Here is a 21,351-nt window from a genome sequence, read left to right as displayed (position 1 = left end):
ATCAATCTCACGTCTATACAGCAAATGTCACGCTATAATCACAAGACTGGAAAGACCTAGAGCATAGGTGTCAAACTCTGGCCCGCGGGCCAAATTTGGCCCGCAGCCTAATTACATTTGGCCCGCGAAGCCATACCAAATTACTATTAATGCTGGCCTACTGGTATTATACAGCTAATATATATATTGTTTAGTATTAAGCTTTGCTTGTTCCATATTCAGTTTTTCAGCAAAACTTGTTTGAGTCCATAAGAAAAGATTCATTCTTATATCTGGAGGAAGATTTTTTTTCAATAAATATTAATGTTGGCCCGCGACTTTGTTCCAGTTTTGAATTTTGGCCCACTGTGTATTTGAGTTTGACACCCCTGACCTAGAGCAACCACCTCATTAGCTAAAAGTAGCTTGGAAATGAAGTCCAGTCCTAATCAGCTCCATACAACAAACATCATATGCACTGACAAATTTCATGAAGCAAAACACTGTCTTAATGGCTCAGTCACACTAGATTAAAAATAGTGCAGAATTTTTTCACAAGACTAGGAACCTCTGGATAACCACTTTTGATTGCAGTGTTCGCATGGATTGCCTTGTGGGAAGCAACCTATGGAATCTGTGTATGTAGATGATTCACCATTTTCACCAGTTTGCTGCAGTTTATTATTGATGTTTTATTGCCATCTTGATGTATGAAGTTGCTTTGAAGACGCGACTGACTGCGATTGGTTACCGTCTTGGTCGCCATCTTTGAAGCAACCTTTGAAATAGTTGCAAGTTCACTGTGTACGGTTGTGCGGTGGTCTCCAGCCCACTGTTTTCCTTGGTGGGACTCAGGGTTGATCAGGTAACTTAGCAGTCCATTTTTGACTTTATCAGCCACTGTTACCATCCAACCATCACCAGAGTCCTGTATCACAGCTAAATTACAGCTAGCTAGCTAACCATATCTTCCTTGTCAGTATAGTCCAACTATAATTCATATAAGTGGAAATGCTATTTGACTAGCTTTACAATTTATTCCACAGCTTAAGTGATTGATGTATAATGTAAAATGGCACCAAGTATGTAACAGCACAAAGCAGCTTACATGGGGTAAACTTTGTGCTTATTGCACATACTAAGACAAGCAGTACAGTTGCTACATCATATCACAGTTTTGGCCCTGCTAGCCCGTGCTGCATGCTAACACAGAGCTCCTTAATGTCTGTCAAGCAAAATCAAGCATTCCATATTTTACTCAAGGACACTTGGACACTGTCTGACAGCTGTGAGGATCAAACCTGAGATCTTCTTTATTGTGCATCAAAGACTTTAAAGGCAGATATTCTTAAATTAATCCTAAATTCATCAACAAGAATAACATGGAGGCTATAAAGCTGTAGACAGCACTCAAGCAAAGACCCCAAAGCTCCTGGTCACAGAGCTGCAGAGATAATTGTAACAGCACATCCACAGAGACTGATGTGTAATGTGTCAGGGTGTCTGTACACTATAGCACTACATTCACTGCTGGAAAAAAAAAAAGGAAAGCGAGGCCTCATCCTTAATCTCGTAATTACAAGAAAAGGTCACCACTATCTGAGAAGACAGAAGCGTTACACAGTCACAACATGCAGCTTTTATCTCCTTGGTTTGAGTGAGGGATATTATTGATGTCAGTGAGCAAAAGGACATTATTATAACAAGACAGTTTTTGTCCATCACAGGACCAAATAGTGGCTAATGCTGTATGGATTATTTTGTCATTTTTAGATATTGTTCACATATTCATGAGATCAGAATGGCTATTCTGTCATCCTTATTTTTATATTTTTATACACTGTTCCTGTTCTAGACGTTCATTAAACTTTATTAAATTCAAATTAAACATTGTCAAAGTTTCAAATAAGAATATGCCAAAAGCTCAGGCTTCAAGCTGCTCTCAACAGGGACATTTATGATGTCAGAGAGGGAATATCCCCAATATGTTCGTCTAAGGCGCAGCCGGCTTTTCAGACCGTCTGTTAATGAAGGAAAGGCCAATCAGAAGACAGCTGGCTTAGCTCTTTCCCCCTTGGATGCCTACTAGGGGTAAACACTTGTTTCTCTTTTCTGAACTCAGTCCTTTCTGTCATATTTTAAGGGCTGGGTGTGAATCAGAAGTTAATGAGGGTGATCGCCACCTACATAGCTTACTAAGGCTACTCACACCACATCTTATATTATATATATTGAGGTGTCACTAACGGTACAGAGGAGGTTGTCAAATGTTTTTACTGGTGAAAGAGTTAAAAGGCAGAGGAATTAAAACAGCTTGTTTCTGATATAGGGTGAACTGAGAGGATACACAAGGATTATTTTGAACTGTGAACCATGCAAAGCTACTAAAGTTTTTTATTCAATTTTAATCAAAGCTTTTCTTGTAACCATGAGAGTAAAATTTGCGATTATGAAGTTTCTTCTCGTAACTGGAGCATCTTATTTGCCATTAAAAACGGTAACTCAGACACAAAATATAAAACGAGGCCGTTTCTCTTTCTTTGGTGAATGTGCTGTGCTCTCAGACCACACCGTTGGATCCACACAGCAGGATGTACTTCCAGCCTTTTCTTGACGGCTTGCTGTAGACTCTGTGTTCCTTTTTTTAACAGTCCAGCAATAAGCTTGTCTGACTTTGTTTCACTACAACTGTGCTGAAGTTGATTCTGGTTTGGACTAGCTCAAAGATCCACAGTAAAAGCTCTTCATGAATGTGGCCATTTTCCCACCAGAGGTGTGCCTGTAAGTCCAGTGCTTCTTCACACTTTGCTCCTCTTCGAGTGGCTCTCTGCTGGAGGAGCCGCTCGCTTGTTGCGATGGTGAGGGAATGTTGGCATCAGCTCTGGTTCGCAGGCTGGAAAGAGAAGCACAGAGACACAGAGAATGACTCACGGCACGTCGGAGGACAGACAGATGTCAGCTTGTGCATATCCGCAATCTTTATACTCACGTAGAGGTTTCTCTTTGAAGTACGAACTCTCCAAGCAATCTTTAGCAGTAGCTCTGAGAATCAGGAAAAATACAAGAAGTTAGTGACACCTCGAATGCAAATTCATGCAACTCCTTCATTTTCCCCACAAAACAAACTTAGCTTTATCAGAGTTGTAGTCTAGATTCCAGCCAGAAACCAGTGGAGCTAAATGTACCTGCGCTGGGGGTTGTACATGAAGAGCAGGTTAAGCAGTCTGTGTCCAGCATCAGACAGCCAGGTGAATTTATTCTTCAGGTTGTTGTACGGCTGCTTCCTCAGGCTGTACTGACCGATGAGGGGAAGCTGAGAGAAACCCTGCAACACACACAACAGATCTCATCTCTCAGCTTTGTGCAGACTGCAACCTATTATAGACTAAATGAATAACTGATGACTTGTATGAATGTCACATGTCTAGATATAAGACTATTAGATGGAAAGTGAACAGTCAGTTCTTGTAGTTGGAGGCAGAAGAAGGAAAGACCTGAGTGATTTTACCAAGGACCAGACACTGAGACGGTAAGGCTTTTGAGTTGTGCCAATCATCGGCTGCTTTTACCTTGTTTTCCCTTAATGGGTTTAATGTTGCTGAACTTGTTGATGGCATACAAAAAAGTAGAAATATATCAGTTTAAGACTGCTTTAGCAATAAAAGCTAAATGCATTAAATTCAATAGTTTAACATCAGACAGTGTGAAAGCCGAGTCTTACCGGCCAGATGTTTTCATTGGGTGTTCCCAGCAGCTGAACGATCAGGTCGACCTGCTGGATCTCAGAGGTTCCAGGCAGCAGAGGTTTGTGGGCTAGCAGCTCAGCCAGGATACAGCCCACTGCCCTGTAAAGGAAACATCACGTCTGGCTTTAATTTCCTGACGGATCCTCATGGGATATGAGAGGCCTTTTCCCTTTGGCACAGAATTTATTAACTTAGGACAATTATACATATCATATTCTGTTTAATTTTGTTTCATCTACTGGCAGACCACGTTTTTTAGTATGAGGGTAAACAAAGCTTCAACAAAAATAAGCTAAGCCTCCATAAAGAGAGTGCTTTGATAGTACAGCTGTAATTACTATCCTATAATTAAAGTTTCCTAAAGAGATTATGATAAGAACGCAGTGTAGGTAGAGTGGTTACAAGCTGGTTATTAGATACTTTTTCTCGCCATTAAAACCACCTTCCTTGTGAAATATACTGATCATAAGCGTATAGATTTCACATGTATTTCCTCACCACATGTCCAGAGCCGTAGTCTGAGTCTTCGTCCCTAGGAGGAGCTCTGGTGCTCTATACCTGCATGAAGGAGAGCATATCAGGATAGCGGCCCGAGGTAACGGAGCTAATAAGGGAGGATTATTGCGAGGGGATTACAAGGGAGTTTCCACTGAGGCTGCACTAGCACAGCAGCACAAGGGTTATATGCAGGGCACAACACCCACACAGAATACCTCAAATGAGTTAGACTAACTGGGTAAACACTCACCACAGCGTAACTACTCGAGGTGTCATGGGTTGCTGAGGAATGCCGTACATCCGGGCCAGACCGAAATCAGCTGTGTGCAGAAAATAATGAGTACTGATCAGTTCAACATCAAGTAATCTGATTTTATCTGATTTCAATTTGTTTTTAATGGGTAATCAAAGGCAGACTGTCTAAATATCACTTCTCCAGATTACAGTGGGATTAAACAGCAGAAAACTGCACAATGTTAGGGAAGCAGTTTTAATGTTGTGTCTGAGAGTCCAACACCCATCGGGAACAAGTCTGACTTATTGCCGGCTACGCGAGCCAAGCTATGGCAACAGTTGTATAAGGATCGATATCTCGTAGCAACGGGCCAGATTCCTAAAGCGCCTCCCACAGGACACTCCGAGGGCCACAGTCGAATGCCTTCTCCAAGTCCATAAAACAGATGTAGACTGTCTGGGCAAACTCCCATTCACCCTGAAGTATCCTTGAGAGGATAAAGAGCTGGTCCAGTGTTCCACGACTGGGACGGAAACCTCATTGTTTCTCCTGTATCCGAGGTTCGACTAACGGATGGACTCTCCATTCCAGCACCCTGGTATAGACTTTCCTGGGGAGACTGAAGAGTGTGATCCCCCTATAGTTGGAGCACACAAACTCCAGTCTCTCTTCTTGAAGATGGGAACCACCACCCCGATCTGCTAATCTAGAGGTAATGTCCCTGATCTCCACACAACATTATAGAAGCGTGTCAACCAAGACAGCGCTACAACATCCAGAGTCTTCGGGAACTCAGGGCGAACCTCATCCACCCCAGAGGCCCTGCCACCAAGGAGTCCGGAGATAGACGAGTCATCCCCCTTATCCCAGACTCTGTTTCCTCTACGGAAGACCTGTCAGTGGGATTAAGGAGGTCCTCAAAGTATTCCTGACAATACCTGACAAGGTCCTCAGTTGAAGTCAGCAGCGCTCCACCTGCACTATACACAGTGCAGGTGGAGCACCGCTTTCCCCTCCTGAGTCGCCTGACGGTTTGCTAGAATTTCTTTCAGGAGTCCGTAAGCCATTTCAGGTTTATTTATTTATTTAATATGCATTTATAGTACCAAATCACATCAGAAGTTCCCTCAAGGGACTTATTATTATACGGTAAAGAAACCTGTGATAATACAATATTTAGATTTGAGTCGGCAAATACACAGCAACTAGAATTAATTCCTTAATTCTAGTTCTCTTCTTCATTCTCTGTAAACTCTAGGGATGGGTACCGGTGTCCGGTGCCATGATTGCACCGGTGCTGACATAAACGGTAGTAACCAGACCGAAAAGCAGCGCACATTTCGGTGCTTTATTTCGGTGCTTTTTTTCCCTGAGCCAATTCTAGCCAATCATTTTACGTTTCCGAGGATAGTAGGCGGGGCCAGGTACGTCACGTTCTTTTAGAGCAGAGCTACAGATTAAAAATGCCCAAGGCCAAGCGGTCAAAAGTCTGGCTGTACTTCACAGCAAAAGATGCAAACTCAGCAGCCTGCAACAAGTGCTTTAAGCTGATATTGTGATACTGTCAAAGGAGGTAACACCTCAAATCTGATGAAACACCTGGCCACGCATAGCGGTTTTTTAAAGCCGAGAAATAAGCCGTGTTTGATAGCTTGCTGCGAGACCTCACACTGCACATCTACTGCGGGTGTGGTGCCTGTTATCGGACCCGGAGTTAGCAACATCCCCCCAATAGAGAGTCCTGGCCCCTAGCCCTGTCAGCGTAGCAGAAATGATGACGGATGATGATGGCAGCAGCAGCCGTTCTTCTCTGCGTGAGTAGCTTCATGTTGTTCGTGTGTAACGTTGAGTACGCTAACCACATTATTACATTAATGCATGTAAGGTGAACTAGCAAACACCGTCGTAGTTACATGCAGCTGTCTTCTTGTTTGATGGCAGATACTCCCTTCACCCTGGCCAAAAAGGTAGCCCAAAGAAAAAGTGGAAAACAGTTAAACATGAGAGGTTTTTGGACAAAGTTTGTGTTTTTTTCCATTGTTTAAGCACTGCTTCCAGCCAAGAGTGATGCCATATATGCCCTATAGCTGCAGAAAAGGCTAACATTGTTATCTTTTTACAAAAAAAACAGCTGAACATGAGAGGTTTTTGGACCAATTTTGTGTTCTCCATTCTTTAAGCACCGGTTTGAGCACCGTTTAAGCACCGGCACCGTTTCAAAAGTACCGGTTTGGCACCGGTATCGGATAAAACCTAAACGATACCCATCCCTAGTAAACTCCACAGATGGTTGTGTGGGAAATTCCCAGTAGATCACCAGTTTCTGAAAAATACCCAGACCAGCCTGGCACCAACAACAACACATCATTAAAATAGTCTTTCTTCCCCATTATGGTGCCTGATTTTAACTCAGCAGGCCATCTTAAACTTGTCTACATGATTTTTTTTTTTTTTTTTAAACTGTTATTACAGTTTTCCTTAAAACTGACAATGAAAAAAGTGTGTGTGTGTGTGTTTTTTTTAAAACATGGTGGCAACAACACTGATAGATAAAAACACTTCAGCCATCACTGTCACAGAGTGACAGGTCAAAGTTCAGCAGTGGCAGGGTTTGGGAGGTATGTCAGTAGGGGCATAAGGTGATTACAGTAAAAGCTGCAGAAGAGATATGATAATAGAGGTGACTCACCAATCTTTACGCAGCCTTTGTCTGTCATCAGCAGATTAGACACCTTCAGGTCTCTAATAACAAGATTAGAGGAAGATAATTATGTAGCACAGCTCTGCTCTAACTCTTCCTGCAGCAGGAGCATGTCTTTTCTCTTGGGAGATTTGGTCAGGCTTAGTCAAGCTGAATGGAGAGAGTCAGTAAATGGCTTCTTGCCTTTCACCTCAGACTATGATCCCAACACTCTAACTCTGGTCCATTCATTCTGACTTCAAGGAGCAGGCTCATCTCAGCTGTGAGAAACGTAAAGACTGATTTCTTATAGCTATTTTTCACTTGTCTTTAGCTTCAATTCATTTAAATTTTGTCAGCAACAGTCATCCCAACAAAATCTATATTGTAAGGTTAAGACCCTACGATATTAGTCAGTGTGAGTGTAAGCACTTAGTGACAGCAGGGAGGAAGAGTTCCCTTTAACAGGAAGAGACTACTAGCAGAACGAGCCACAGGGAAGGGCAGCCAATGACTGTTTGAAGTGAGCGTTTTTAATGGAGCTGCATGTGCATATGAATGAGCACTATTTTTTACCCAGGAAGCTCCTGAACACAAGGTCTGTGTGACATCTGACTGTAGACATGACTTCAGGCAGAGCATAGCCAGTCTATAGGGAAAAGAAGCTGACATTTAAAGAGCTAGCTATGTAGCTCGAGCACTCAGCATCGAACACAGTCAGGATGATCAAGGACTGTGGGCTCATTTGCTTGTGGCAAAGACTGTATATAAAAGACAGACACGGCCACAGTGACACCACCGTCACAATGCTGTTTTATTTTTTTGAGGAGGGTTAAATTGAAAAGTGATCCCATGGAGTGAGGAGTGCTACGATATAAGGAAATGCTAGCTAGCTTGGTTAGGAACTGTAACATTTACAGGTACAACAAAAATGTCAAATTCTCTTATTTCATTTACAAAACCCAAACACTTGTTGGATGATCTGAACCTCGTAGCAAACCAGATTATTTGTCAGATAATTGTGTTAAAATACTCTAAAAGGCACCAACAGCACAAACACAGCCCAGTGGACAGAAGGGGAACTGCAGTCACTGGCAGTTCTGCATTAGAGTAATCTTAAGTGTAAAGTCCACTACTTTACACTTAAAATTATTTAATTAAAATGTCAAATTTTAAACAATTATGATAATAACAAATTAAAACTTCAGCTTGTCCTTGTAATGGTGTGAGACCAACCTGTGAATAATGAAGTTGTGGTGGAGATACTCCAAACCTCTGAGCAACTGAAGAACGATGCACTTAACCTGGAACGCAACAAAACAGAAAAAACATTAATGGAACAACTGGTTGCATCAACTTCTACTCTACATGAATATGGAGGCCATGTAAAAAGCAAAACATCCATTTATACACTCACTTGCAGACATAAGAAAAGAATAGTAATCACTTTAGGAAGAAATGAACTTGCAGGAATGTATGAGTTCGATTTACCTGCGCCTCTGAGAATGGTGTCTGCATGTTCTCCAGCAGACTGGCCAGATCTTGTTCACAGTAACTCATCACCAGAAAGAGGCTGAAAAGATCCAAAAAGATTCAGAAAGTTTATATTAGACAGTAAATCAATTCAATTCAACTTTATTTATACTGCGCCAAATCACAACCACAGTTGAATCAGGCAACTAAGGTCACAAATCTGGGGAAACAAACAATGGGGATAATTCCTTATCTATATAAGATGGCTACATGTCAGTTTAACCACCTGAGCTTAAGCCTGACTTTTAGTTAAATCAGTTGCATCTTCCAGACGGGAGTCTTCTTTTTTCAGTGAACTGATACAAAGTGGACATAAAGTCAATCTGGCAATCTTGTACCAGTGTTGTAAACCCTGCATAAACCTTACAACAAGCAGACTTTTAGATGAGATAGAAAGCAATGTGCTGGACGCACAATCTGATGAGGAGAAAGGTTTCTTTGGACTGCTGGTTTGTGTGTGTGACTACAATCCAACAGCTTTCTACACCACAGCCCTGAAGTACGAAGCAGCATTGGGTAATCAGCAAGTTAACATCAGATTTAACCCTGGGTGTTCATTTATACTAAGGGGGTTTCCTTCTTACCTAGTTACATTGCCATGCTAACTTATTCTGCAAGATCTTCAAATGCAACACCAGAGTCTACCGACCAATCTCTGTTCGTCACCATCTTAGAGAGCTAGACTTTTGTTCAAAAATATAAAGGTGTCCAAAGTGTTTAGAGACTGTCTAATGTTTTTGTCTTTCCTTGAAGAGCAACAGTGAGAATTGTTTTTTATTTGTTTTTATTCTTTTGACCTGTTTTAAGGCAATGTTGTTATTTTTATAAGCCTTAACATAGAAAGAAAATCCCAAAACAGGGCAACTAAGTCTTGTGCTTGATAATATTATATTAAATTTGTAAGTAAAGCTTCTTACTGTTTTTAACCTTTTTTTTTTATTTGCTCTTGTTTATTTTCACTCAGACCATTTAACACTGCCAGGGTTGACACAGAATCTATAAAGTGACACAGTTAATGAATCCTGCAAAGTCCTAATGGTCACTCAAAGCAATTTCCCCTGGAAGCCAGATTCACACATTAATACAATGATTTTTCTGTTACACCCACTCACAGCCCTTCTTGAGTGGGTCCTGTGTATTTCCGTCTTTTTCTGATGTTATGGTTTCTCTTTGTTTGTAAGATAGTTCACTCTGCTGCCAGCAGACATGTCCATGTTTGTTATTCGTCACATTTCACGACACTACTCCCTTTGACTGCGAAAATTAGAAAACTGAATTTATCAACTTAGCTTCATTAAAAAAGTCAAGGTAAGTGAAACATGATTTTTTTTAATTGCTGGCTATGCTGAACTGGCTTGGCATCAGAGGGCCCAGGCATAGTTAAGAATACGAGTAATGAGCAGCTGATGCAACTGGCCCCAAAAGCCACACAATGCAAGATCAACAGAAGCAACAATAAGACTAGCATCAGATGAATCTATATACTAAGCATTTATTGTGGGTGTGTCCGTGCAGTACCTTTCTAGCTGAGTGCCGACAACCACCTCTTTCAGCTCCACTATGTTGGGATGTCTCAGCCTCAGCAGCAGGGTGATCTCTCTGAGGCTGCTGATGGGGACCCCTGACAGATGAGGAACAGATGTCACCGATCTTTTCAGTTGATGGTGGTGCAAAAATTAGATTTGTAAAATTACATCTACTTGTATGAATAAAGCTCTCGATCAGAGATATGCATAAAAAAACAAAGCATGTGATGATCTCACCATCTTTCTCTGCGTCCATTCGCACCTTTTTCAGGGCTACAATCTCATCTGACTTGGTGTCGCGGGCACGGTCTGCAGTGAGAAAAGGGAATTGATTATTTACAGAGCATGTCACATGGACAAACTGAAGTGTTAGTCCTCAGTATTTCCTCTGCTGTCTAACTTACACACAATGCCGTAGGTTCCTTCTCCTATTCGGTTGAGTTTCTCAAACTCTCTGACACTTCTGCAGCTCCCAAACTGAAGAGAGAAAAACAAGATAAAGAAACGGTGACTCAGTGAACACTTCACAGCCTTCATTCCTGTCAAAAGAAGCAGTTTTTATCAGGTTTGCCAAATTAAATAATGAAACGGTTAAATGGATTGGCACTTCTCTACTCTGTATTTGGGCTTTCTTGCTACAAGCCTCATTTAGCCATTCACACTCTGATAAATGCATCAGGAGCAATTTGAGGTTCAGTATTTTGCCCAAGGATATTTCTACAACCATTCATGAAGTGTGAAAATCCTTTAGATTTAATTATGCTAAACTAAAATGATTAACAAGAGACTTCCACTTACTATCAAACCACACTGTGTCAACATGAAGAATTGACTTTTGGGGCACTTTACCATTATCTATATGGGATGGGACGAAAAACAAAACAAAAAACGACAAACTAACTAAAAGCCAACAGGCATTAGACGGCCATTCTTGGATGTCTTGTGATCACTTTTTCAATCAGGCTCAAGGTCCTAAAAAGGCATCCTGGATGCCGGGGGAATCACTGGAGGATTTGGGTGCTTCAGCATGGAGGCTTATATGCCATTTGAACCAAGTAATGAGATTGGCTGCTGGTGGAGACAAACGAGGCAACAAAGTGCGCAGACTTCACCTTTAAAGGCGCCTCTCTAATTAATCGATTACGTCTATGCAAGCGGTTTATTTACCGATCAAGTCTAGATGGGGAGCATGCCAAACTCCGTTTATAATCAGCCGTTTTAAACAAGGAGTAACTGCAAGTACAGCAGTTAGCTTGTAGTTAGCATTATTCGGTTTCAAGGCTAAAGTATCGTAAATACTGACTGAAAGAAAGCTCTAGAGCGAAATTTATTATTTTAAATGCATGCCGATTCTTTTAATAGAAGAGCTAGACTTGTAAAATTTTATCAGCTGGTATTCTGTATGTAAAATATCGTGACTGATAGCAGAGTATCATTAAACAACCACAGTCATGAACGGACCCACACGGACGGAGCTCCTTCTCTTACCCTGTAATTTTGAGGCACTGTGAAAGTTTTATTGTCCTTAACAGACTTCAGCTTTATGGGGTCCGGTTCGTCCTCTCCAGCCGCGTCCATTGTTTTATTTAAATGCAGTTTTTGGAGTAAAATAAATGTCCGGAAGAGTGCACATCTACAAACAGCAGCACCTCATTCAGCCGCCATTGAGGTTTGTTTTGGTAACTGGAGGACAACCAACAGCTTTCCCGGAGTTTGTGAACAGCTTCTGCTTCTGCGTCCCACACCTGGACCAACACCTGACAAATTCATATTTGGAAAACTGTAAAACAAGGATAAAAATGAAATAATTGACATTTAAAAAAAAAAACAAAAACAGGCCACATACTGCCAGCAAGAAACGTACAAAATATTAGTGAATTAAATATGCTATTTCTCACATTTCTATTTCTGTAAACTCAACATTTTTGCTGAATGTTAATTTGATACTTAATTAATACTATCTGATGTTTGCCTTTTATTATAATATATAGTTTTAAAACTATATTTTATATCAAAAATATCTACATTGAAATATATTTTATATAGAAAAACTGACTGAATGCTGTATTTCAGGACAGTGAACAATGCCGAAAATAGGCTATTGGAGGTTGACTACACTTGATGACTGGACAACATACCAGTCAGGTGTTTGTAAACATTTGCAGTACATTTAACCTTTAAAAAAAAAAAAAAAAAAAAAAAAATATTATTTTTTGTGGTGGAAGCCCAGAAATGTTTTATACATACAGGTAAAAACAATTGATTAATAAATATTTTGGGCGGTGAATGAATGAATTATAAATTATTACAGAATAAACAAATTAACTCTCCTTCACAACAACAGTGTCACAAGGTGAGGATGGGGGACCTGTGGACACACAATCATCATGTTGGTATTGTTCCTGGATCAACAAAACTAATGTTGGCCCATGTTCAACACTGCAGGTGACCAATCATATTGTGGTGATGTCATATTTTTACGTTGTGGAAACACCATCACACCACACACCAATCCGTAACTCTAACCCTATCAGAGAGACCAAGCCCAGACACCCTGTGGAGGAAGGTAATTTCCTCCACAGGTTGAAAATGAGCCTATTGTATCCAGTAAACTTTGAACTGTTGGGAGTTTCCAGTCCCTGGCCAGTTGCGTGTGTTGGTGGTAATCCAATCTTCTCAAGCTTGGCATGAGTAGCAGGTTCCAAGATATCCCAGCCTTTAGTCCTTTGTCTAGGTCAAGACTTTTTCCACTTTCAATTAACCAACCAATCGTGTCTTTTTCCATTACACGCTGTACTGTAAATACCCATATCTGTACTTCTACAACAAGATAACCCAGAAGTGCATCAGCACTCCTGGTAATAAATAAGGAGCTCATAAAATCAGTTCCCCTTTGAGTCCAGTTTGTTGTAGATTAAAAATAATAATAGTAATAGAAGACTGTAAAAAGGACAGTGGACTAAAGTCACCCTCTTTTGTCATTAACCTAATGACTGGATATGTTAAGTTGACTGAATGTGACCACTACAAGCAACCAGAGAGCAAGCTGCAAACACACAAAATGCCCATAAAATCAGAGTGCAACAAAAGAGCTGCAAAGAGTCTCAAAAGGACTGCGAAGCATCAAAAAATAACCAAAGAGCTACAACATTGCTGCAATGGGAAAATTACTTCAAAGAGACAACAAATTAGCACAAAGAGATACAAAATGGCTCAACATAGGTCAAACATGCACTAAACCATCTCTTGCCCTCACAATTCTTCAAATAAGCACATTATTATTAGAAGTAAAAGCAAGTTGAGCTAGTGTAAAAGATTTACGGGCACAATGATAAGATCGGTACTGTTCAGCACTTCATAGCTGCTCTCACACACACACACACACCAGTGTCATGATTCAGTTTCGGGGTGATTCTTCATCACACTCAGCAAATAATCAGTCATCTCTCCTTCCAGTTTACCTCTTGTGAGAGACATTTGGAGTTACTGTCTGGTTGGTAGTTTCTTCCCCACTACGAAGGGTGCAGACCCAGGCCGCCGCTCTTTGATGGCATCGGCTATCGTGATTTTGGATTCCGTGGCGTAGATGTCGTCCCGTGACGGAGCTGTGATGAGGATGACGGGCGTTCGCTGTGAGGAGTCAGGCGATTCTGTCTCCATGTTTGGTTGTAAAGTGGGGGGGCTCACTGAAACTGGCAGGGAGAAAACCATTAACTTAGCCTTCTACCCTCGTAGATGTTCAAGTGAAGTGAGAGAATATTACTATAAAGCCTGGTAAACAGTCAGTAACAGTTTACGTTTAGGTGATGCTTGTTTGCAGTGTCTCCAAAGAGGCCCATTTAAGTCATATTTTTAGTCCTAGTCTTTGGACTTAAAGATGTCCAGATATTTCCAATAGCTTCAGGAGTGACTGATTTGGGCCTGTTTCTCTGAAATGACAATTGCAGTAATTACGAATTTATTATGCAGTCGAATGTTATTTTTATTGGACATCCAAGTGAAACCTTTAAAGCTAAAACATCATTATTGGTCATTGGCCTGCTACCAGTCAGACCTGGTAGTGACCTGCTCAGGTGACGTATGCCTGCTGCCTAGAGGATATGCAGTGTGTTTGTTTGTATATATACGCTTACACTAACAGCACCTTTTAAATGGGATTGTAATTACGGTACTTAGAGTTGGGTCTATGCCAGAAATTCAATTCAGTTTTATTAATATCGCTCCAAATCACAACAACAGTCACCTCAAGCTGCTAAAGATCATACAAATATAACACACGGGAACCACAATTAAAGCTACTGATGATCATCAACAAATATGTGGTACAGAACAGCTTCTTTAACAATCTGTACATACACAGTCTTGTTAGATTCATCTAAGTACAAATACTTGAGCCATCTGCCGCCGTTTGTGTTTATTTGAAAAGTTTTTTGAACTGGATGTTTTTTAACACTACAGATGATATAAAAGTGGATGTCTTATAACTGTTTCTTTCAGTCGACCTGTCATAACTGAACTTTTATCACAGTTATTATAGACTTCTGACCACTGCACACAAAGACAGGTGACTTCACATTAAATACTACTGTCTACACATTCATCATACATTTGGAGAACATGGCTCCATAAATTTATCAGTCCTAATGCTGATGAGGTGATCATTTCCCTTACCTGAATCTTGCCTCTGACTTGCTCCAGACCCCATCAGGCTTCAGTCAGCTGAGGTACTGTTCGTCTACATCCACAGACATGATGCTTACAATTTAGTGAGTCTACACAAAAGCACATAAAGCACTAAAGCGCATTTACGTAGAGTCTGCACCCACGAGGCTTTGCTAATCAGCTTCTTTTCTTCTCCGTCATTCCCTCTGTCTGGTTGAGTGACACTAATCCTGTGCACCGGCTCAGAGCACCAGTAAGGAGGGCTGGATTTAAAGGGAGCACAAGATTAAGTCTTATAGACTCTTACTTAAATTCTAATAAACAATGGCAAAATTGTCCATTTAATTTAGGCTGTTATGAACGAGCCAGCATTAGCAGTTTGATAAAAAATACTCAACAAGAAAATGGAAGACGCTGCTTTGATCCATTTTTTTCTGCTAGTTTATGGCAACACCAGCATTGCACTGGAACCTTTTAGGATGAAATTCTTTATTATTATTATTGTTATTTTTATATGTTGAACTATAGTGCTGTTATACTACTTTTGATCAAGGTCTATTGTGCACTATCATGGCTCTGTTATCTTTATTTATTTATTGTATACCGTAGAGTACACAAGAAGGAGAGCAGGTGGGAAATGGGCTCTTCCAAGGACAGACTCAAACCCAGACCTTTGCTGTGGCCTTTGGATACATGTGGGTCGCCTTCTTAACCCAGCACCCCACTTTCCCTTTCTGAACCAAACAGGAAAATAATGTGGACATCGACATTGGATGTGTTGTGCTAGATACTACTGTATTAAATATTACTGTGAAGCCGCTAATGGACCAGGAGAAGACAGCCCAAATATGCTATTACCGTAGACCGTGTGATAGATGGACAAGATTGGTTTCTAAAGCCCTTTTTTTAAAGCCTCAAGTTGGGCATTTCTGCTGTTGACATGTTTGTTACAAAAAACCCACATGAAACAAAGAAGGGCGAGTCTGACAGGCAACTTATTAACCGATCAGTGTGTGTTTTCAAACCACAGATGAGGCTATATTTGGAAACATGGTAAGACCAAGACTAACAAAACGGTCTTAAGTTTTTATCCACAACAGCCAAAATGAATGTATGACATCATAAATTCAACAGGAAAGTGTTTACAGAGGTCAAGACTGAAACCTATTTTTTCGTAGATTTCTATACACTCGGAAGACTTTTTGCAAACTGCAGCTATCGCCATCTGGTGGCCTGCAGATAGAGGTTTCTAGGCACTTCCGTATTGGCTTCATTTTGTCTTGGAGGCTACCTCCATGTTTTAAATGAATCTTCAAATCAATACATTGATGTGATAAAAGAATATAAACAAGTCAAGATTTTGAAAATACTGGCAGGCATCAGTGCTACTCCTCAGCCTCCTCGGAGATACACCTATGGTATCGATTCCAAAATCCAACATTGCCTTGTTCTCGATTTATCGCATTCAGAAAGCCTGACCTCTGACGTTGAGGTCAAGGTCGCCGGGATTCGACCTCGTCCAAGGTTTTTAGTAGATGACTTTGAAACTCCTACATCGTCTCGTTCTTGAGTTATTGCATTCACAAACTTGGGTGATGACGATACACCATCAGCCTATTATGCCTGAGGGGTAAAAATTAATGTTATTGGCTATAATGTTTTTAAGTCTTAAACCATAGGCAAATTAATTTTGCTTTCCATTAACATCTAAAGGACTGGTAGCCTCCTTGAGCTTAATTTTCCATTGTCTTAAGATCTTTTTAAGGGCCTGTGGAAAAAAACCCTCCCCATTGGTGAAGTCTTTTATTTTTGAAACAGTCTTCGAAGAAGAGAACACAACAGGTAACAGAGGTAACAGGGTGAGACTCAAAGACAGTAAACACATGCAACACTTATGTGCTGGGAGCCACTGGTGAGGTTTTTTTTTTTTTTTAAAGAAAGCAAAAGTAGCTTAGTTTCAGTGAGTTCAGATAACATCAAAGCCAATCAAAGTCATAACATCAATTAGTTATCAAGCCAGTAGTATTGTACTACTAATTTTACAATATGAATTCTGAAGTCTCTGTACTACCCTGTGTATAAAAATCAACATGTTCCCTGACATCACTGGAGTAGGTAGAAAGTCAAATGTCCATGAAAATTAAATTTTAAAAAAAAAACCCACTCATGAACAAATACAATAAACTGCTGCCCATTTATTCCATTCTGTGCTTTCCTCGCCTCTTCTAAATGTTGTAACTGATGGTGAGTTCACGAGGTGCATTCGCCCAGTGTCGAAGATACTCTAAATCATCTTCAATGTTTTCTTCGTCCGTGTTAACTTTGAGGAAGAAAAAAGAAAACAAAACCCTGAGCAACCTTCGTGAATTTGTAGATACCACAGCAAACCGCAGGAATCATGAAAAAGCTCTCCTGAGAATTCTTACCGGGATGGGAATGTGATGCAGTGGTGAACACTTTGGGACAAAGGACCCCGTCTTCTTCTCCATCCGAATCATTGAGGCTTTCATCCAGATTCTTTTGCAGCTTCTCCAGCTCTTCCAGCAGCTCATCCTGGGAAAGACAGAGAGAGAGAGACAGCAACAGGCACACAGCAGCTCAGCAAGTGTCAAGAAGTCACAGAAGCGGAAAACCTGACTTAAAAATAATAATGATTTAGCAAATCACACTGAGCCACATCATACAAATGCCAATAATGTAAGCAGACTCTAGAAATCAGACAAACCAAGAATCACTGCAAAAACAAAAGCTCCAAAACACACTAAAATCATCTTTACCTCTTTAAATTCCACTTCAAATCTCACAGCTGTGTAGAGGCTGTCTAGCAAGTCTTCGGTCACGTCCTGTTGCTCAGTAATGTCCTCTATCAGGTCATTCACCTTGGTGATGATTTCTCTGCAAAACCCTGCAGACAGTAGTGGTCAAGACATTCATCTATTCGGCTGAAACATCCACAGTTTGAGCTTGAGGTAAAACACAAATTCCAGACAGGTTTGTGTTATTTTTTTCATCTTGGCTTTGGGGAAGAAAAGAAATGCCTGCGCAACCTGCATGAATTCACAGACACCACAGCCAACTGCAAGAATAAAGTCAAAGCTCTCCCGACAAGTCTTACCACGATGGGAATGTAGTGCAGTGGTGAACAGTTTGGGACAAGGGTCCCCGTCCTCTGCTTCGTCCGCCTCAAAGAGGCTTTCATCCACATTCTTTTCCAGCTTCTCCAGCTCTGCCAGCAGCTCATCCTGAGAAAAAACATACAGAGACACAGCAACAGGCACACAACAAGTGACAACTCTGGTACAGAGAATCAGCGCAGTCACAAAAGTCCTCAAAAAATTAAGATCATTCTTACCTCATTAAATTCCCCTTCAAAACTCACAGGTGTGCAGAGGCTCTCTAGCATGCCTCCAGTCTCATCCTCCTCCTCTGCAATATCCTTCATCAGGTCACTCACCTTGTTAACGATTTCTCTGCAACAGCCAGCAGACAGTTTTTTTGATTTTAAATTATCTTGGCACTCAGCATTCAAAGGCCATGACAGACTTCTTTCTCATTCATAGATGGCGTTATTTCACACGTTCCTGTAGTGTTTCTCCTCACATGTGTTCGTAAATGGCTCTCATGGCTTTTACAGCACAGTCAATGTAGTTGATGTGTTTCTCGTAGAACTTCTTTCTTCTCAGCGCCTGCAGAGCCGCTGGGAGGAGAGCACGGTGAGACAAAAACAGCACATGAGCAGGAATAGATTTAACTTTGCTTTTTCACTATTTCTTTTAAACAGAAAACCCCAAAACTAGAGACTATGAGGTTAAGCTAATAGATGGATCTATGGTTCATAAACATTTTGCTCAAAGAAGTCCTACCATTAATTAATGCTTCAATCTTAAATATGATGAACCTAGCTCTTATAAATAATCAGCTATGTACTACAGACCTTCAAGCTGGCAGTAGCTAAACCACTACTTAAAAAGCCAACCCCAGCAGTCTTAGCTAATTATAGGCCAATAGCACAGATACTAACTCTGGATGGCATTACCTTGGCCTCCACTAACACTTTGAGTAATCCTGGAGTCATTTTTGACCAGGATATGTCTTTCAATGCAACAAATATGTAGGACTGCTTTCTAACATTTGCAAAATATCTCTAACATCCTGCATCCTGATGATGAAAAACTAGTTCATGCGTTTATTAATTCTAGGCTGGACTACTGTAATTCGTTATTATCAGGATGTCCTAAAAACTCCCTGAAAAGCCTTTAGTTGAGCCAAAATGTTGCAGCAAGACAGCAATAGTACTGACAGGGACTAGAAAGAGAGAGCATATTCCTCCTATATTGGATTCTCTTCACTTGCTCCCTAGTAAATCCATAATTGAATTTAAAATCCTACTCCTTACAAACAAGATCTTGAATAATCAGGCCCCATCTTATCTTAATGACCTTGTAGTAACATATCACCCCATTAGAGCTCTTTGCTCTGAGACTGCAGGTTTACTCGTGGTTCCTGAAGTATTTAACAGTAGAACGGGAGGCAGAGCCTTCAGTTTTCAGGCCTGTCTGTCTCCAAATTGTTCTAGACACGCACTCTACTTTTAAGATAATGCTTAAAACGTGATTTTTTGCTAAAGCATATAGTTAGGAGTGAATACTCCCTTAGTTATGCTGCAATATGTGTAGGCTGCTGGGGGATTCCCATGATGCACTAGGTGTTTCTTCTTCAGTCACCTTATACACCTCTCTGCATTTAAATATTATTTTAATCCTACCAAACACAGCAACTTGAAATATAAGAAAAGAAATAAATATATTTAGCTATAAACTTATATAATTCTTTATGTCTGAACTGAAAATATGTCTGAACCTTTTCTGGGGAAGAGTAAAGTCTAGTTTTGACAGAAAAAGGATATACAAATATATCAGTGAGCAGGACTCAAGTATATGTGTTGAGGTATATGCACAAACATGTAATTCATTTGAACCTTTCCAGTACTTTTTTTTACTACGTTCATCTTCTTTTACATTACTTTTAACAAGTTAAAATAAATGTATAACCAGTTTTAGTTCGTTGTTTCATGGTTGTGTGGCAGGTTGTTGGCTAACGATAATTAGCTTAATAACTAGCTAATTAGCTTTTAGCTAGCTAAGATTGATATTGTATTACTTGCCTACCCGTGTCTTTTCTTTATTTATTTAAAGAAATATACTTTTCTGTAAAATAGCTCACCTCTTCTGTTTTTTGTGCTGTTTTTCTTGGCAAAAATCTCTAGGTGGTCAATTTTCTTCTTCATAAATTCTTTCTTCTTCACCAGCAGCTCTCCTCTGGCTGGAAGCTTCTCCATCCACTCATGGACACGGGGGGGCTCCTTCTCCACCTTTTCCCCGCTACTGAAAACAAACAGAGACATGCCTGTGAGCTTGACAGACGTGCAAAACAGCTTCAGGCTTTGACTCTGCAGTTCTTCGTGTCTTGATTATCTGCAATTTGAAACTGTAGTCAAGTGAGTCCTTATGTGCCAAGTTGGAGACCTCTTTCAAAAGAAAACACATCCCTGTGCTGCAGAAACGGGTTATCACCATTGAATATCACTGTCCTAGCACCATATGGGAATACTAGTATCTAGCTATCTAGCAGTCTATCTATAATACTGTGCAAAAGTCTTGAGTCGCCTCTCAATTCTTTAAATTTTGATAGGAAAATAGAAAATAGATGCAGTGATTTACCCAAAAGAGTTTGCACATTTCTTCAAAGCTTCAAAGTGAATATTTGGTGTGACCACCTTTTTTCTTCAACATAGCTTGACCTCTTTTAAGCCGTTTTCTCAGCATTTCTTAAAGTAGTCTTCAGGAATTGTTCTCCGGGCTTCTTGAAGGACATTCAAAGGTCTTGTTTGGATGTTGGTTGCCTTTTCAGTCCATACTTGATCAAGATGATCCCATGCTGCTTCAATAGTATTTATGTCTGCGCTTTGGGGAGGCCAACCTGTGATTGATAGTGTTCAATGTGTTTTTCTATCCAGGGATGTTTTTACTATATTGGTAATGTGTTTGGTGTAATTTCTGAAAAAATATGTCACCACTCAGGTGTTTTACAGATGGTATAACATGGTACATTTAAATATGATGATACTTTTCCATGTTCATAATTTCATCAATTTTGACAAGATCCTCAACACCACTGGCTAAATTCAGCTCCAAACCATGACAGAGCCTCCACCGTGCTGTACAAATTTGGCATATATTTGGCATACCTCAGCTTTTTTTCCTCACTGTATCCCATTCTCAAGAATGGCTTCTTGACAGCAATCCTTCCACTGAGACCATTTCTGATAAAGTTTCAGGACCTTCCGAAAGATGAACTATTGCTCAAGAGCACATTAAAAGTTACAAGTCTGGCTCCTTGGAAGAAAAATACAAAGTAAATTTGGGGTGATACAATACACATTATCTTTAGGCATTTCAGCAGTTTTCTCAGTTATTTTTATCTTTTAATTTC

The 21,351-nt window shown here is 40.4% G+C and overlaps 2 protein-coding genes across 2 annotated transcripts; both read right to left on the bottom strand.

Annotated features, from left to right (window-relative positions):
* Nucleotides 1–1,255: 1,255 nt before the first annotated feature.
* cdk10 (cyclin-dependent kinase 10) lies at nucleotides 1,256–11,923 on the bottom strand. Its single transcript, XM_031730359.2, has 13 exons — nucleotides 11,686–11,923; nucleotides 10,602–10,674; nucleotides 10,435–10,506; nucleotides 10,190–10,292; nucleotides 8,630–8,711; nucleotides 8,375–8,442; nucleotides 7,148–7,200; nucleotides 4,474–4,543; nucleotides 4,224–4,283; nucleotides 3,701–3,824; nucleotides 3,165–3,304; nucleotides 2,969–3,021; nucleotides 1,256–2,872 (listed from the first exon to the last, which is right to left on the bottom strand). The coding sequence occupies exons 1-13, from the start codon at nucleotides 11,773–11,775 to the stop codon at nucleotides 2,778–2,780; spliced, it is 1,083 nt and encodes a 360-aa protein (XP_031586219.1). The 5' UTR covers nucleotides 11,776–11,923; the 3' UTR covers nucleotides 1,256–2,777.
* A 4,724-nt stretch (nucleotides 11,924–16,647) lies between these two features.
* LOC116312866 (charged multivesicular body protein 4b-like) lies at nucleotides 16,648–20,441 on the bottom strand. Its single transcript, XM_031730374.2, has 8 exons — nucleotides 20,433–20,441; nucleotides 20,083–20,243; nucleotides 18,460–18,556; nucleotides 18,212–18,329; nucleotides 17,975–18,101; nucleotides 17,637–17,764; nucleotides 17,286–17,412; nucleotides 16,648–17,179 (listed from the first exon to the last, which is right to left on the bottom strand). Exons 2-8 carry the CDS (start codon nucleotides 20,195–20,197, stop codon nucleotides 17,085–17,087), a joined length of 807 nt encoding a protein of 268 aa, XP_031586234.2. The 5' UTR covers nucleotides 20,198–20,243; nucleotides 20,433–20,441; the 3' UTR covers nucleotides 16,648–17,084.
* Nucleotides 20,442–21,351: the final 910 nt, after the last annotated feature.

This window comes from Oreochromis aureus, linkage group 7 (assembly GCF_013358895.1).
Source record: "Oreochromis aureus strain Israel breed Guangdong linkage group 7, ZZ_aureus, whole genome shotgun sequence".
Classification (NCBI taxonomy): domain Eukaryota; kingdom Metazoa; phylum Chordata; class Actinopteri; order Cichliformes; family Cichlidae; genus Oreochromis; species Oreochromis aureus.
The sequence above is the reverse complement of the archived record's forward strand: the minus strand, read 5'-3'. Positions and strand labels throughout refer to the sequence as shown.

Excerpts from the sequence above, each read along its gene's own strand:
- cdk10 (XM_031730359.2), bottom strand. The coding sequence starts at position 11,775 with ATGGACGCGGCTGGAGAGGACGAACCGGACCCCATAAAGCTGAAGTCT. Across the intron at positions 10,675-11,685 it reads CAGTGCCTCAAAATTACAGG|TTTGGGAGCTGCAGAAGTGT; the intron begins GTAAGAGAAGGA and ends TTCTCTCTTCAG. Across the intron at positions 3,305-3,700 it reads CCAATGAAAACATCTGGCCG|GGTTTCTCTCAGCTTCCCCT; the intron begins GTAAGACTCGGC and ends TGTGTGTTGCAG.
- LOC116312866 (XM_031730374.2), bottom strand. The coding sequence starts at position 20,197 with ATGGAGAAGCTTCCAGCCAGAGGAGAGCTGCTGGTGAAGAAGAAAGAA. Across the intron at positions 18,102-18,211 it reads TTGAAGGGGAATTTAATGAG|GATGAGCTGCTGGCAGAGCT; the intron begins GTAAGAATGATC and ends GTTTTTTCTCAG. Across the intron at positions 17,413-17,636 it reads TTGAAGTGGAATTTAAAGAG|GATGAGCTGCTGGAAGAGCT; the intron begins GTAAAGATGATT and ends TGTCTTTCCCAG.